The 12592-nt window shown below is 42.0% G+C and overlaps 1 protein-coding gene across 2 annotated transcripts in view; it reads right to left on the minus strand.

Annotated features, from left to right (window-relative positions):
- Nucleotides 1–12592, minus strand: part of tmod1 (tropomodulin 1) — a 78601-nt gene that overhangs the window by 25998 nt on the left and 40011 nt on the right. For both annotated transcript variants that reach the window (XM_080188654.1, XM_080188656.1), the window contains exons 3-4: nt 7505–7661; nt 3169–3288 (exon numbers count right to left, since the gene is read on the minus strand). In XM_080188654.1, the coding sequence (XP_080044780.1) occupies nt 3169–3288; nt 7505–7661 (277 nt within the window). The remainder of the gene's footprint in view (nt 1–3168; nt 3289–7504; nt 7662–12592) is intronic.

The following is a 12592-nucleotide window of genomic DNA, read 5'->3' on the forward strand; positions in this document are numbered from 1 at the left end:
GATTAGGCTTGACCATATTGCTCTCCATATTGAATTTTCCATTTATGTGAGTTACTCTGGACACTAAAGCTACACAGTAAGAAGTCTCACAACATCAGGCTAAAGTCCAACAGGTTTATTTGGTAGAAGCCACTAGCTTTCAGAGCGTTGCTCGTTCATCAGGTAAGTGGGAGTTCTGTTCACATGCATATGCAGCGCTCCGAAAGCTTGTGGCTTGTGCTACCAAATAAACATGTTGGACTTTAACCTGGTGTTGCAAGACTTCTGTGTTTACCCCAGTTCAATGCCAGTACCTCCACATCATCACAAAAGCTACATCTAGCCATCACTTTCCAGAGTGAGCAGTGGAAACAAAACTGGGGGGGAAGAAAATTCTTAGTAAGGCTCTCTTGTGTCATAGATTGAATTGTTTCCCATAATTATACTTCAGGATACTCAAACTGGAAGAAATTCTTCCCTGGTAACAAGATGCTGCAGACAATAACAATATAGAGTTAAATTCCCGTCTGCGCTAATTTTACATTCATGCTTGCTCTAGCAGTAAATTAGCCCAGAGGAACTTTGCTCAACATGCAGTGGTGTCAACATTCTCATTAACCAGATTAAAGCTTCAAAAGGCTAAACAGAAGAATCTCGGAACTAAACTTCTGTCTGTTGAACAGGCAGCAGCAACACATTTGCAAGAAGCCAGCCCAGAACACGTTCATTTAAACAGCAGCACAGCCTGCGATAGTCTCACATTTACAAGCTGGTACAGTCACATATTTATGTTGGCATAGTCTCACATTCGCCAGCTGTGACATGACATTAACACTTCAAAATTTCTATGGTTGATGATGATCTTACAGTCCAAGAAACAATGCGAATGAAATGAGTGATGACATGGGTTTGCGAAAGAACAGAATGAATGCTGAAAAATAAACAGTGAAGATTAATGAACAGTCTGAATTTCAAGGTTTATTTCTTATTAAAATTTTATAATATCCATTTTTAATGAATCTACTTCATTCAATTTATTGTGCAGTTGGTTTAACATTTATGGTTTTATTTCAACTCCAGCTGTTCCATCCTCCACTCTCTCCAACTTCCTGCCCAGGACATCACTGAGGTCTAATCTCACCAACCAACCTCTGCCTGTCTCACACATCTCACCGTAACCCTGACTCCTTGAACTCTGTCAATGAATCAAAAAAATCACTGCCCCTGTCTGCATTTCTCTGCAGAATAGTTGCTCACTTGTGAACAAGGTCCTTTCATCACAATCTTACTGTGGATAATTTTATTAACATCCTGGCTTTGACTGAAACTTGGCTCATAGAATTATAGCTTCATTTGGTGGGATGCTCTCAAAAAAAATTCTAAGTGTCAAATTTGTGTAAAAACTGGAGTAAATCTGCGGTTTTTTCCAAAGGGATTTTAAACTGAATGTCCCACACTCTGCACTGCAGAGCGCCCTGGTGTAAATCACATTAAAATTCAGTGAGTGGGGCTTATTCCCACTGGAGAGGCTGACAGCATAGCGCTGTCAGTGTCAGGATCGGCGCATGCCTAGTTGCCCCTGACTGTCAGTGATTGAGCTGGCCAGCCCCGCAACCCTGCTACTCCTGCTGTGTGAGACCCCCCACAGCCCAATTGCTGGTCTTCTAAACCTGTCCAGTCTGCTCGATTCTCCCCCCCAGCACCCCCCTACCCTCTGTACCCTACCCCGATCACTGGCCTCCCTCCCTCCCCCTGTCATTCAGCCCAAATGTAGAGTAGCAGCAGGACTCCCCATCCCCACAGGACCTGCAGCCCCATTGGGTCCCAGCCCATTAGGCACTGCCCTCTTGGTACTGCAGCAGTATGGAAGAATCGCATCCAATATATCCCTATACTGCAGGAGATGGTTATTTGATCCATTGAACCTGCACTGACAACAATCCCATCCAAATCCTATCCCTGTAACCCCATGCATTTACCCTACTAGCCCCCCCGACACTTAGGCCAATCAACCTAACCTGCACATCTTTGAAGTATGGGGGGGAACCAGAGCACCTGGAGAAACCCATACAGGCATGGGGAGAATGTGCAAACTACACAGTCACTGAGACAGAAATTGAACTCAGGTTCCTGGCACTGTGAGGCGACAGTGCTAACCAATGTGCCACCTTGCTGGCTCCTGGGTGATGACAACTTGCCTGTTACTGAGACCTCTCTGCCTAGCTATGCTTTCCACCACCATCCCTGTCTAAGCCACATTGATGGTGGCATGGCCATTCAAATCATCAACTGTTCTTTCTCTCCCCTACCTCCTCTGGCACCATCTCTTCCTTCCATTGCCTCACCCAGTTCTAGTTTCCCTTTAATATCTACCAGTCTTCCCAGTGTTTCAACTCAGAGAGCACCCCAGGGAAGACAGGACAACTTTGGAAAGGCTGACTTACAACTTCAGTCTTGTGTGATCGGTGCTAATTATGCTCACAATATTACACATTACAACACAGTCTCTCTTAAAGGTGCCCTATGGGTTGGTGATCCACACTTCTCAATCTCAGTTTGGGACTCTTCCCACAGAGGATGAATGAATCAGAGTGAATGTCATCATTTGAATAGTGAAACAATCTATTAAGTTGACACGAGGATAATCTTTATATAATTAACAGCAGAATAATAAATGTTATGATTTCTTCACTGGACATAAAAGACAGATATTAAGAATTAAATATAAGAGTTTAAGATAGCAAAAATGAGAAATGTTTGTACATGGAAATGTGAAATGCATTACTCAGGTTAATGATTGAAACAGTGACCATACCAACAATGCAGGATAGTTTAGACAGAGAGTTCAAAAGAAGTGCGAGAGGGGGAAATGGGAACAGGGTAGATACATGGAATTAATGTTATATCTTGAGTGGAGGGAGGATAATGATTGCCCCGGACTGTTTGGGCCAAACAGTCCATTGGCGTGCTGAAATATTTTTGTGTAGTTGCAACTCTACACTAAACTAGTAACACATCTGTCTTCTACAATACAGGAAGCAAATGGGTTGGGGGGAGGGCTGGAAAAAGAGGGATAATTGGTGTAGGAAAACAACATTAGTTACAAACAAAATCAAAGTGGAAATTTCATCACTTATTTGAAGAGTGGCACCACAAAGTGAATTTTCTCGAGGGATGAGCGTCCTTTACCTGCTATGTCACAAAGTTCAGCATCGGTAGCATTGACCAAGGCCTCTTCCAACTCTGGTTCTAAGGTAACACTGTCAATTACCGACTGGACAGGCTTCTCTTTGGGAATCCAAGGTTTCCCTACAATAAAAGTCCATAAAACAGCAACACATCAGTATATACAAATTAATAAAAGGAAATAGAATTTAACTCCCTAACATCACCAGAAGGGCCACCTCCTCAGAGCAGCTAGGGATGGACAATAAATGACAATGACACACCTATCTCTAGAATGAAGAAAATGGCAGCTCTAGTAGATTTTGTAATACCCTGCTCCCATCACTTGGGTATCTTAGAGTTGGATGAGAGGAGAGAAACAAAACAAAGCCATGTGTTCATGATTCAGGCAATGGGGGGCTGGGGATCTTGGTTTGGGCAGCAGCAGAAGAAAGATGTGGCAGAGACAGCTGAACAAATGGTCTCAACCTCAGTGGCAACAACACTGATAGGCTCTGTACACTCCTTGTTGGAAGATGGTGGAAAGGGCAAGGGTTTTAAGAAAATAGTTGACAGTGGAGAAAAGAAGCCAGAGATTATCCTTGCTCTGCGGGATGAGCCGGGAGCAGTGGGTTTCTTTGGCAGAAGAGATTTCAGTCTTAAAAATCAAATAAACTCAAGCATCTGCCTCCAGAACTGGAAGTGACTGTGGGCACCCTATCAGCTGCAGGAACAATCAAGGTAGGAGAATGCGAGGGTTTTCAAACAGGCAAACTTGAAAATCCAACTGTAATGCTGAGAACTAAATTTAGCACAATGATCTATCAGTTACCAGGAAATTCTGAGTAACTTGAGAATAAAAAGAGTGGGGATTGGTTGGTGGTTTACTCAAACAGAGGCTCACATGGAGCAATGTGCAATATAACACCTTTCGACAACTGGCTGGCAGATCTCTTCAAGAAATAAATACACAGCTGAGGACGGAATGCAGTCACAGCTATTTCTGTTGAGGCAGAGGAGCAGCGTTAGATGGCTGGAGAACAATTACAAGATAAATTATATCACAACAAGTGTTACCAGCACACAAGGTGACTCAAGGTGAAAATTATTTACCAGTTTAATAAACTAATATTACAAAATCACCAGTGCTGTAACGTCTGCCCAATCAGACTGAATTAAACTGCAAAATAATTGCCTAACTCCAGTGATACATTGGTGATCATAGATATACCGATGGACAATTCACTAAAGATCACCATAATTCGTACTCGTGCAGCATCTTCAATGAAGAAAAATCTCAGGGGTGGGAGTAGGAGTGGGGGTTGCGGGTGTGGGGCTTCAGGGAAGGAAATGAACTGAGAGCTCAAGTGAACAGAAATAAGATAAGTAATGGCTATCATTTTTAAAATAACAATTATGTAAAATCCAATGAAGAAAAACACTTAATATTATTCGGGGGAAAGTTGAAAAGGCATTGTTTCACGTTTTGTTTTGGAAAAGTAAATAAAGATGCGTATTTTCCCCCCACAAGGTCTCAAACTTCTACTATAGTAAGTCACCTTGTCATGGTGACTATCTCTCCAAACTAAGGAATGCATGACTGCTTTCAGAGGCAATAAATGAACAGTACTGACAGCATAGCTTTGCTGTGCCAGCAATGGTCATAGTTAAACTGGCAAATGTGTACACATTACATTAAGTATCTGACAGGATTCCATTTTATAAGAAGCTTTAGAATAAAACACAGCCCCTATGGTGTTGAAGGAGACCATTCAGCACATTGAATCTGCATCGAGTGTCCAAAATCTTACCCAGCCTCTGCCCCCTCCTCCTCCCCCTCCCCCATGAATCTCCAAAGTCCCAGAAAAGTGTTGGAGAATGGTGGGTTGCAAACAATTGTGCTTTAAACTGTCCATTTGGTCCTAAGATGAAAGTGAATTAGGCTTTCAGGGTAGTTAATCAGCATCGCTACCTGGATACGAGACCTGTGCAATTCACATCGCCATGCACTTGGGCTTTCAGATGGGAAGGATTTCCAAGATATCTCTGACAGATTTCAGACAGGGTTAGTCTTCCAGGATCCAGATGAGGAGACCAGCTAGAGTTCTAAAGTATCTAAGATTTACTGTGCCAGAATGCAGGTGAAAGTTTAGTACTTGCATTTAAAAGACCAAAGTTCAAATACCTTTTTAAACAGTTATTGGTTTCTGCAGGGATTGTAACAAATTGAGGGCTCGTGAAATGTTGAGTCCACAAGGAGAGACAAGTACATTAGCTTAGCCAGGGTTTAAATGGACAAGATTTTACAATGATTTTAGCTATATTTCTTGCAAGTTAAAATGGTTAAGTCTGTTGTGGAAACTCATCAAAAGAAATGGCTCATCTATAAATGCCTTGACACAGCTAACAAAGTTTAATTTAAAAATGGTGGCAGAAAAAATAGAAAGCGCCCAAAGCTTAATGTTCGCAAAAGACTTGAAATTCTTTCCAGAATGTTCACTGAATATAGAAACACAATGGGGCCAGAGGTTGCAGTCTGAAATTGTTGAACTGAGTTTTGGAAGGCTTTAAAGTGCCTAAAGGAAAGATGAGATGCTGTTCCTTGTCCTTACTTTGAGCTTCATTGAAACACTGCAGGAGCCTGACAGCAGAGACTTAATAAGGGAATAGGGTGGAGAATTGAAGTGGCAGGTGACCAGAAACTCAAGATCACGTGTGTGGACTGAACAGAGGTGAAATACTAGTCCAACATCAAAATCATTACACTACCATACTGAGGTAATCCTGAGGCCTGGATGCATAATCCAGAAAACACAAGTTCAAAGCAGTTTAAAGAATTCGATAAAAATATATTTTTTACAGTTTACTTTGTAGTCTCTGAAACAAGAGAGCATCAACAGGTTTTAATTACAGTTCTGTTGAATTGACTACTCAGATTACGGATGAGACATATTTTAATTGATCATATAATCCCCAAAGTTTTACTTTCAGGTTCAAACTATTTTACACAAATACAGCATATGTATAATGTCACTGTTAACTGCTGTTTGATTTTAGTGATCTGCAAGAACTAGGCAGATTTCTTGTAAACAAATGAACAAAGGACAAAGAACAAAATCAGCCCGGGAAACAGGCCCTTCGGCCCAACGAGCCCACGCCACCATCTCAACACCACCAGTCCACCTCTCTACCCATGACCCCTATCTAATGTTTTATGGCCATCCAGATTGAGGGAAACTGTTTTAGGGACAATTTATTCCTGCCAATCAGCCTAACAGCACATCTTTGGGGTGTGGGAGGAAACCAGAGCACCCAGAGAAAACCCACACAAGCACAGGGAGAATGCGCAAACTCCCACAGACACCGGCCCAAATCCATGTGTCTGCACAGCAATCAGCGATAGTCACTGAGCTGTCGTCTTGCCCTCACTGAGCTGTCATCAAGGATTATTAGAAACATTGCAAGGGAATACTGTGGATCAGTGGAAAAACTGGACCCCTGATTTTCTCCTGCACATTTTGATGGCCACTTAGTCAGGATATCATCCACTTAAAGGATACAAGCCCACACCCATTTGTTGTCCAGCAACTGATGGCTCACTTCATCTTCACTGGGAAAGGCAGACAAGATCTCCTTGAAACGAGGTAGCTCAGAAAAAACACACACCTAACAACAGAAGTTTGGAGCCAAACCTATGCTAGTGTTGGTAATGTGCAAGGCAGTGCCAACTACTGTTGACTGATGTGTCATTCTGACTCACCAATGGAATATGGCAGGGCAGACTGAAGGCTGGAATTTAGACACTCTACTCCAGATAAGGCTGCAGGTCTAACCAGTTATGGATAGGATAGGCTTGGCTGCACAAGCAGTGAGAAAGTTCCCAGAGATTTGCTCTGCTTTTGCAGATGTTAAAACACACTTGGGAGTCCACTCTGATGAAAGGTTAAGGAGCTGAAACATTTGCCTGGATTCTCTGACCTTCCCCAATTGGGATTCTCCAGTCCCTTTGCTGCAAATGAAGATTTGGCTGAGTGCCAAATTCTCCATTCTCACTGGCAGCAGTAGCAGAGAGTACAGCATCAGAGAATTACAGCCATTAACTCTTTCTCTCTCCACAGATTCAGTCTGATCTGCTCAGTAATTCTAGCATTTCTGTTCAGCTCAGTTTCTTTTTACTAGTTTGATCTGTACCTGATGAATTTTTACAAACACCTGAGCACACAGCACAAGAGTCTTTTGGTGGGCAAATCTCTCCACATTAATTTAGAATAAAAAACATTAAACCTTGGGTGCAATAGTGAAAGAAAGTAATGCAAAGCAGATCTTGCAAGTTTTATACCAGCATAAAAATATCACTCACCTCTCTTTTCTCCTGTATAAGGAACCAAGTCCTCTCTGTCCTTGCACTCTTTTGCTTGTTTCTCCAGGTGTTCCAGGAGCTGATCTCTATTTAATGGACCTGTAGGTGCTTTTTTTGTCTGATCTTTCTGCCTTAATCCTACAGGTAATAGGTCATTCTAGAAAAAAAAACAAACATTCACATTTTTCCCTCTTCGGCAATGCCATATGTGGGCTATACATCCAATTTTAGATCCTTCAGTTGGAATGATTGCTGTACAATTTAATGGCACAAACCTGATCTCATCCAATGTTAATGGAAAGTGAAGTAATTTTATGAAAGTAAATTAATATGACATTTGTCACTGTTAGATGGAGTCACTTACCAAAGAGTGAAATAAAAAGCTTACAATTTAATCATTTCCAATCTAGCATCACAAATGCTAGGGGAGGCATGACCTGGTGGTATTATTGCTGGACTATTAATCCAGAAATTCAGTCAATGTTCTGGGGTCCCAGGAGATGGTGGAATTTGAATTCAGTAAAATATATCTTGAATTAAGAATCTACTGATGACCATGAAATCATTGTCAATTATTGGAAAAACCCATCTGGTTCACTCGTGTCCTTTAGGGAAGGAAACCGGATATCCTCATCAGGTCTGGCCTACATGTGACTCCAGAGCCACAGCAGTGTGGTCGGCTCTCAACTGCCCTCTGAAATGGCCTCACAAGCCACTCAGTTGTATCAATCCCTACAAAATCAATAAAAAGGAATGAAATCTGGCATTGACCCAGGCACCGGAAAAGACACTGAAGTGGACATGGTTGAGAACTTCAAGTTTTTTGGTGTCTAGATCACCAACATGTCCTGGTCCCCCCATACCAACACCATAATTAAGAAAGCCCACCAGCGCTTCTACTTTCTCAGAAGACTAAGGCAATTTGAAATGTCAGCTACAACTCTCACCAACTTCTATAGATATACCAACCAACTCAAAAACAGCTTCTTCCCTGCTGCCATCAGACTTTTGAATGGACTTGCTTTGCACTAAGTTGATCTTTCTCTACATCCTAGTTATGACTGTAACACTACATTCTGCATTTTCTCTTTTCTTTCTCTACGAACAGTATGCTTTGTATATATAGTGTGCAAGAAACAATATTTTTCATGTATACAAATACATGTGACAATAAATCAAATCAAAATCATTTGCTGTTTGGCATGCAAGTAGTCCTGGACTGGAACTAAAAATGAGGTGTCAACCAGCTGAGGCTATCAAACAGGACTACAAATGCAGGGAAGGAGCTGTTTTTGAGTTGGTTGGTACATGCCCTCAGACTTTTGTATCTTTTTCCTGACAGAAGGAGGTGGAAGAGAGTACGTCTGGGGTGCTTGGGGTTCTTAATTATGCTGACTGCTTTTCCGAGACAGCGGGGAGTGTAGACAGAGAGAATGGATGGGAGGCTGGTTTGTGTGAAGGACTGGGCTACATTCACGACTTTTTGTAGTTTCTTGCAGTCTTGGGCAGAGCAGGAGCCATACCAAGCTGTGATTGAATCAGAAAGAATGCTTTCTATGGTGCATCTATGGAAGTTGGAAAGAGTCATAGCGGATATGCCAAGTTTCCTTAGTCTTCTGAGAAAGCAGTAGTTATAGTGTCAGCATGGGGGGGACGAGGACAGGTTGTTGGTGATCTGGACACCTAAAAACTTGAAGTTCTTGACTATGTCTACTTTGTCCCCATTGATGGAGCTAGGGGCATGTTCTCCACTACGCTTCCTGAAGTCGATGACAGACAGAGCTAGGTGATCCCACAACCAAGGGATCAGATCTAAACTCTGCAGTGAATGGTTGTGGACAATTAAACAACTTACTGGAGGAGATGGCGCCACAAATATCCCCATCCTCAGTCACGGAAGAGCTCAGCACATCAGTACAAAAGTTACAGCTGAAACGTTCGCAGCAATCTTTAGCCAGAAGTATCAAGTGGATGATCCATCTTGGCCTCCTCCAATGGTCCCCAGCAGCACAGAGGCCAGTCTCCAGTCAATTTAGTTCACTCCACATGATATCAAGAAATGGCTGGAGGCAATGGACACTGCAAAGGCAATGGGCTCTGACAATATTCCAGCAACAATATTGAAGACTTGTGCTCCAGGGCTTGCTGTCCCCAAGCCAAGTTCTTTCAGTACAGTTACCCAACAATGTGGAAAATCACCCAGGTATATCCTTCACACAGAAAGCAGGATATTTAAACCCAGCCAATTACCATCCCATCAGTCTACTCTCAATCATCAGTAAAGTGGTGAAAGGGGTCATTAACATTACTATCAAGCAACACCTGCTCAGCAATAACCAGGCTTAGGATGACAACAAGATCTGGATGATATCCAGGCTTGGGCTGACAACCCAAGCCTGGATATTGTCCACAAATGCCAGACAGTGACCACCACCAATGAGAGACAATCTAAACAAAACCCCTTAACATTTAATGGTGTTAACATCACTGAATCCCCCACTGTCAACATCCTGGGGGTTACCATTGACCATAAACTCAACTGGATAAAAGCAAATTACTGCAGATGCTGGAATCTGAAACCAAAAGTGAAAATGCTGGAAAATCTCAGCAGGTCTGGCAGTACCTATAAAGGAGAGAAAAGAACTGACCCTTTCAAAGGGTCACCTGGACTTGAAACATGAGCTCTTTTCTTACAGATGCTGCCAGATCTGCTGGAATTTTCCAGCATTTTCTCTTTTGGTTTATAAACTCAACTGGACTCACCACATAAACACAATGGCTACAAGAGCAGGTCAGAGGCTAGGAATACTGCGGCAAGTAACTCACCTCCTGATTCCCCAAAGCCTGTCCACCATCTACAAAGGCACAAGTCAGGAATGTGATGGCATACTCTCTACGTGCCTGGATGGGCGCAGCTCCTACAACACTCAAGAAGTTTGACACCATCCAGGACAAAGCAGGCCACTTGATTGGCACCACATCCACAAACATCCACTCCCTCCATCACCATCGCTCAGTAGCAGCAGCGTGTACTATCTACACTGCTGCAATTCACTAAAGATCCTTAGACAGCACCTTCCAAACCCACGTCTTATTTCCCGCTGAAATGACAAGGGCAGCAGATACAAGGCAATACCACCATCTGTAAGTTCCCCTCCATACCATTGACTGTCCTGATTTGGAAATATATCACCGTTCCTTTGCAGTTGCTGGGTCAAAATCCTGGAATTCCCTTCCTAATGGCATTGTGGGTGGACTGAGTACTGCAGCATTTCAAGATGGTAGCTCACCACCTTCTTCTCAAGGGCAATTAGGAGTGGGCAATAAATGCTGGCCAGCAGCAACACCCACATCCCACGAGTGAATTTAAAAAATGGCACAAACCTGATCTCATCCAATGTTAATAGAAAGTGAAGTAATTTTATGAAAGTAAATTAATATGAGATTGCTGTTAGATGAACGCACTGACCGAGGGGTGAAATGAGAAGCAACAATTTAATCTTTCCCAATTTAGCATCATGAGTGCTAGTTGGAAGCTTTTCAATGCTTTCTCGATATAAAGCAAGACCCTTGCTTCACTATCAGGAAATCACCAGTAGAAGCATTGTAGCTCCACTTTTGACCAGTACTTTTGTCTAAACCATTCTCTTTGCTTTCAGTTGGTGAAGAGGATTTAAGGACTAAAGTCAAAAGCTGACAAAGACTGTTGAGGAAGTTATTATTTTTCTCAAACTGAAAATATCATTCTACATGCTCTCTTAACTATTGCTAACTGACCCATGAAATTAAAATCGAAAAAAAAAGTTGATGCAACAAACGTTAACAGGTAAAGAGTTAATGGTCTTTAAGCTTTCCTGGCACAGATGCTAGTTATTTTCCCTAGTGCAGGAGTTGTTGTGTTTTCTGTGCTTGCAAGTCAGAGGCGTCATGCTGTCTATTTGGCAGTTTATCTTAACTGCTGGCAACAATCTCCTTTTAATGTTGGCCCCTCCAGTTTCTGTTCTCCTGCAGTATGTAGGATATCAAGTATGAGTAGCCAGTTTGCTGAAATCAACCCTAAGCATTAGATCTGCTCTCCCAAGTGCAAATATCTTCACAGTATTCTTGTCAGATTTCAATCATTCCAAGGGGGCCTAATTTTAAAACTCTTCACTGCCATGCTTCAATATATTTATGGATCTTCAGTAGGCATATTTTTAAAAACCATGAGAGGCTTCAAAAACATGGCTGCCCGAGGATCACCTGACTTCTCGTGAATTCAAGCACTCCTGTGCCTCAAGAGGAAAGAAAAGGAACTTTCCAGAAAGATGTTGACTCAATGCCTTTTCCTGAAACTAATTCAAAAGGGTCATTTTGAATTGAGGGGGGTCATTCAGATACAAAGACACTAGCTGTCTCAAGCCCAATGTATAAAAGTCACCACACAAGTTCTATAACTGACCGAGCCACCCACCTTAGTTGGAAAAGGACTTTTGGACTTGTAACAGGTCATATGGTAATACAGCTATGATTGCTGTCTGCTCTTATATTAGCAAGAAGCTATTCTTGACAGAAAACATCTGACAGCCATCAAACCAGCTGCAATACCTTGAAAGTGGGAGAAGGATTCAAATGCAAGTAAGGCACCATTTTTCCTCCAAGGCTGGTCCTGTTACATAGCTGCAATGTTGTGCGCTTATAAACTTTAGCTAATGAAGCAGTGAAACCTGCAAAACTAATGTGACATCTCAAAAAAAAGTATCAAGTACATAAGGATAAATAAATACATCTTTGAATGAGAAAAAGGATACAAACATCTGGAAATGCCACTGATAAGTAACAGACAGGCCTTGAAATCATCCTTCTAAAGGGAAGCAAATTGTTAAAAGCAAAAAAAATCACGTTCCATCAGGGAGCTGATTCTTCCTGCTGCTGTACAGTGATGGTAAGCATGGACACAGCGCAGAAGTTGAAGCTAATATTACTTTTAAAGAATATAAAATGCCAATTGGAAATTACTTTGTGAATGTGAGTAATTTGCAATTCAGTCTGAACAACAACTCATTTATATAACACTTTTAACGTGGAAAAACGTTCCACAGTACTTCA

This window comes from Carcharhinus amblyrhynchos, chromosome 5 (genome assembly GCF_965287045.1).
Source record: "Carcharhinus amblyrhynchos chromosome 5, sCarAmb.v2.hapA, whole genome shotgun sequence".
Classification (NCBI taxonomy): domain Eukaryota; kingdom Metazoa; phylum Chordata; class Chondrichthyes; order Carcharhiniformes; family Carcharhinidae; genus Carcharhinus; species Carcharhinus amblyrhynchos.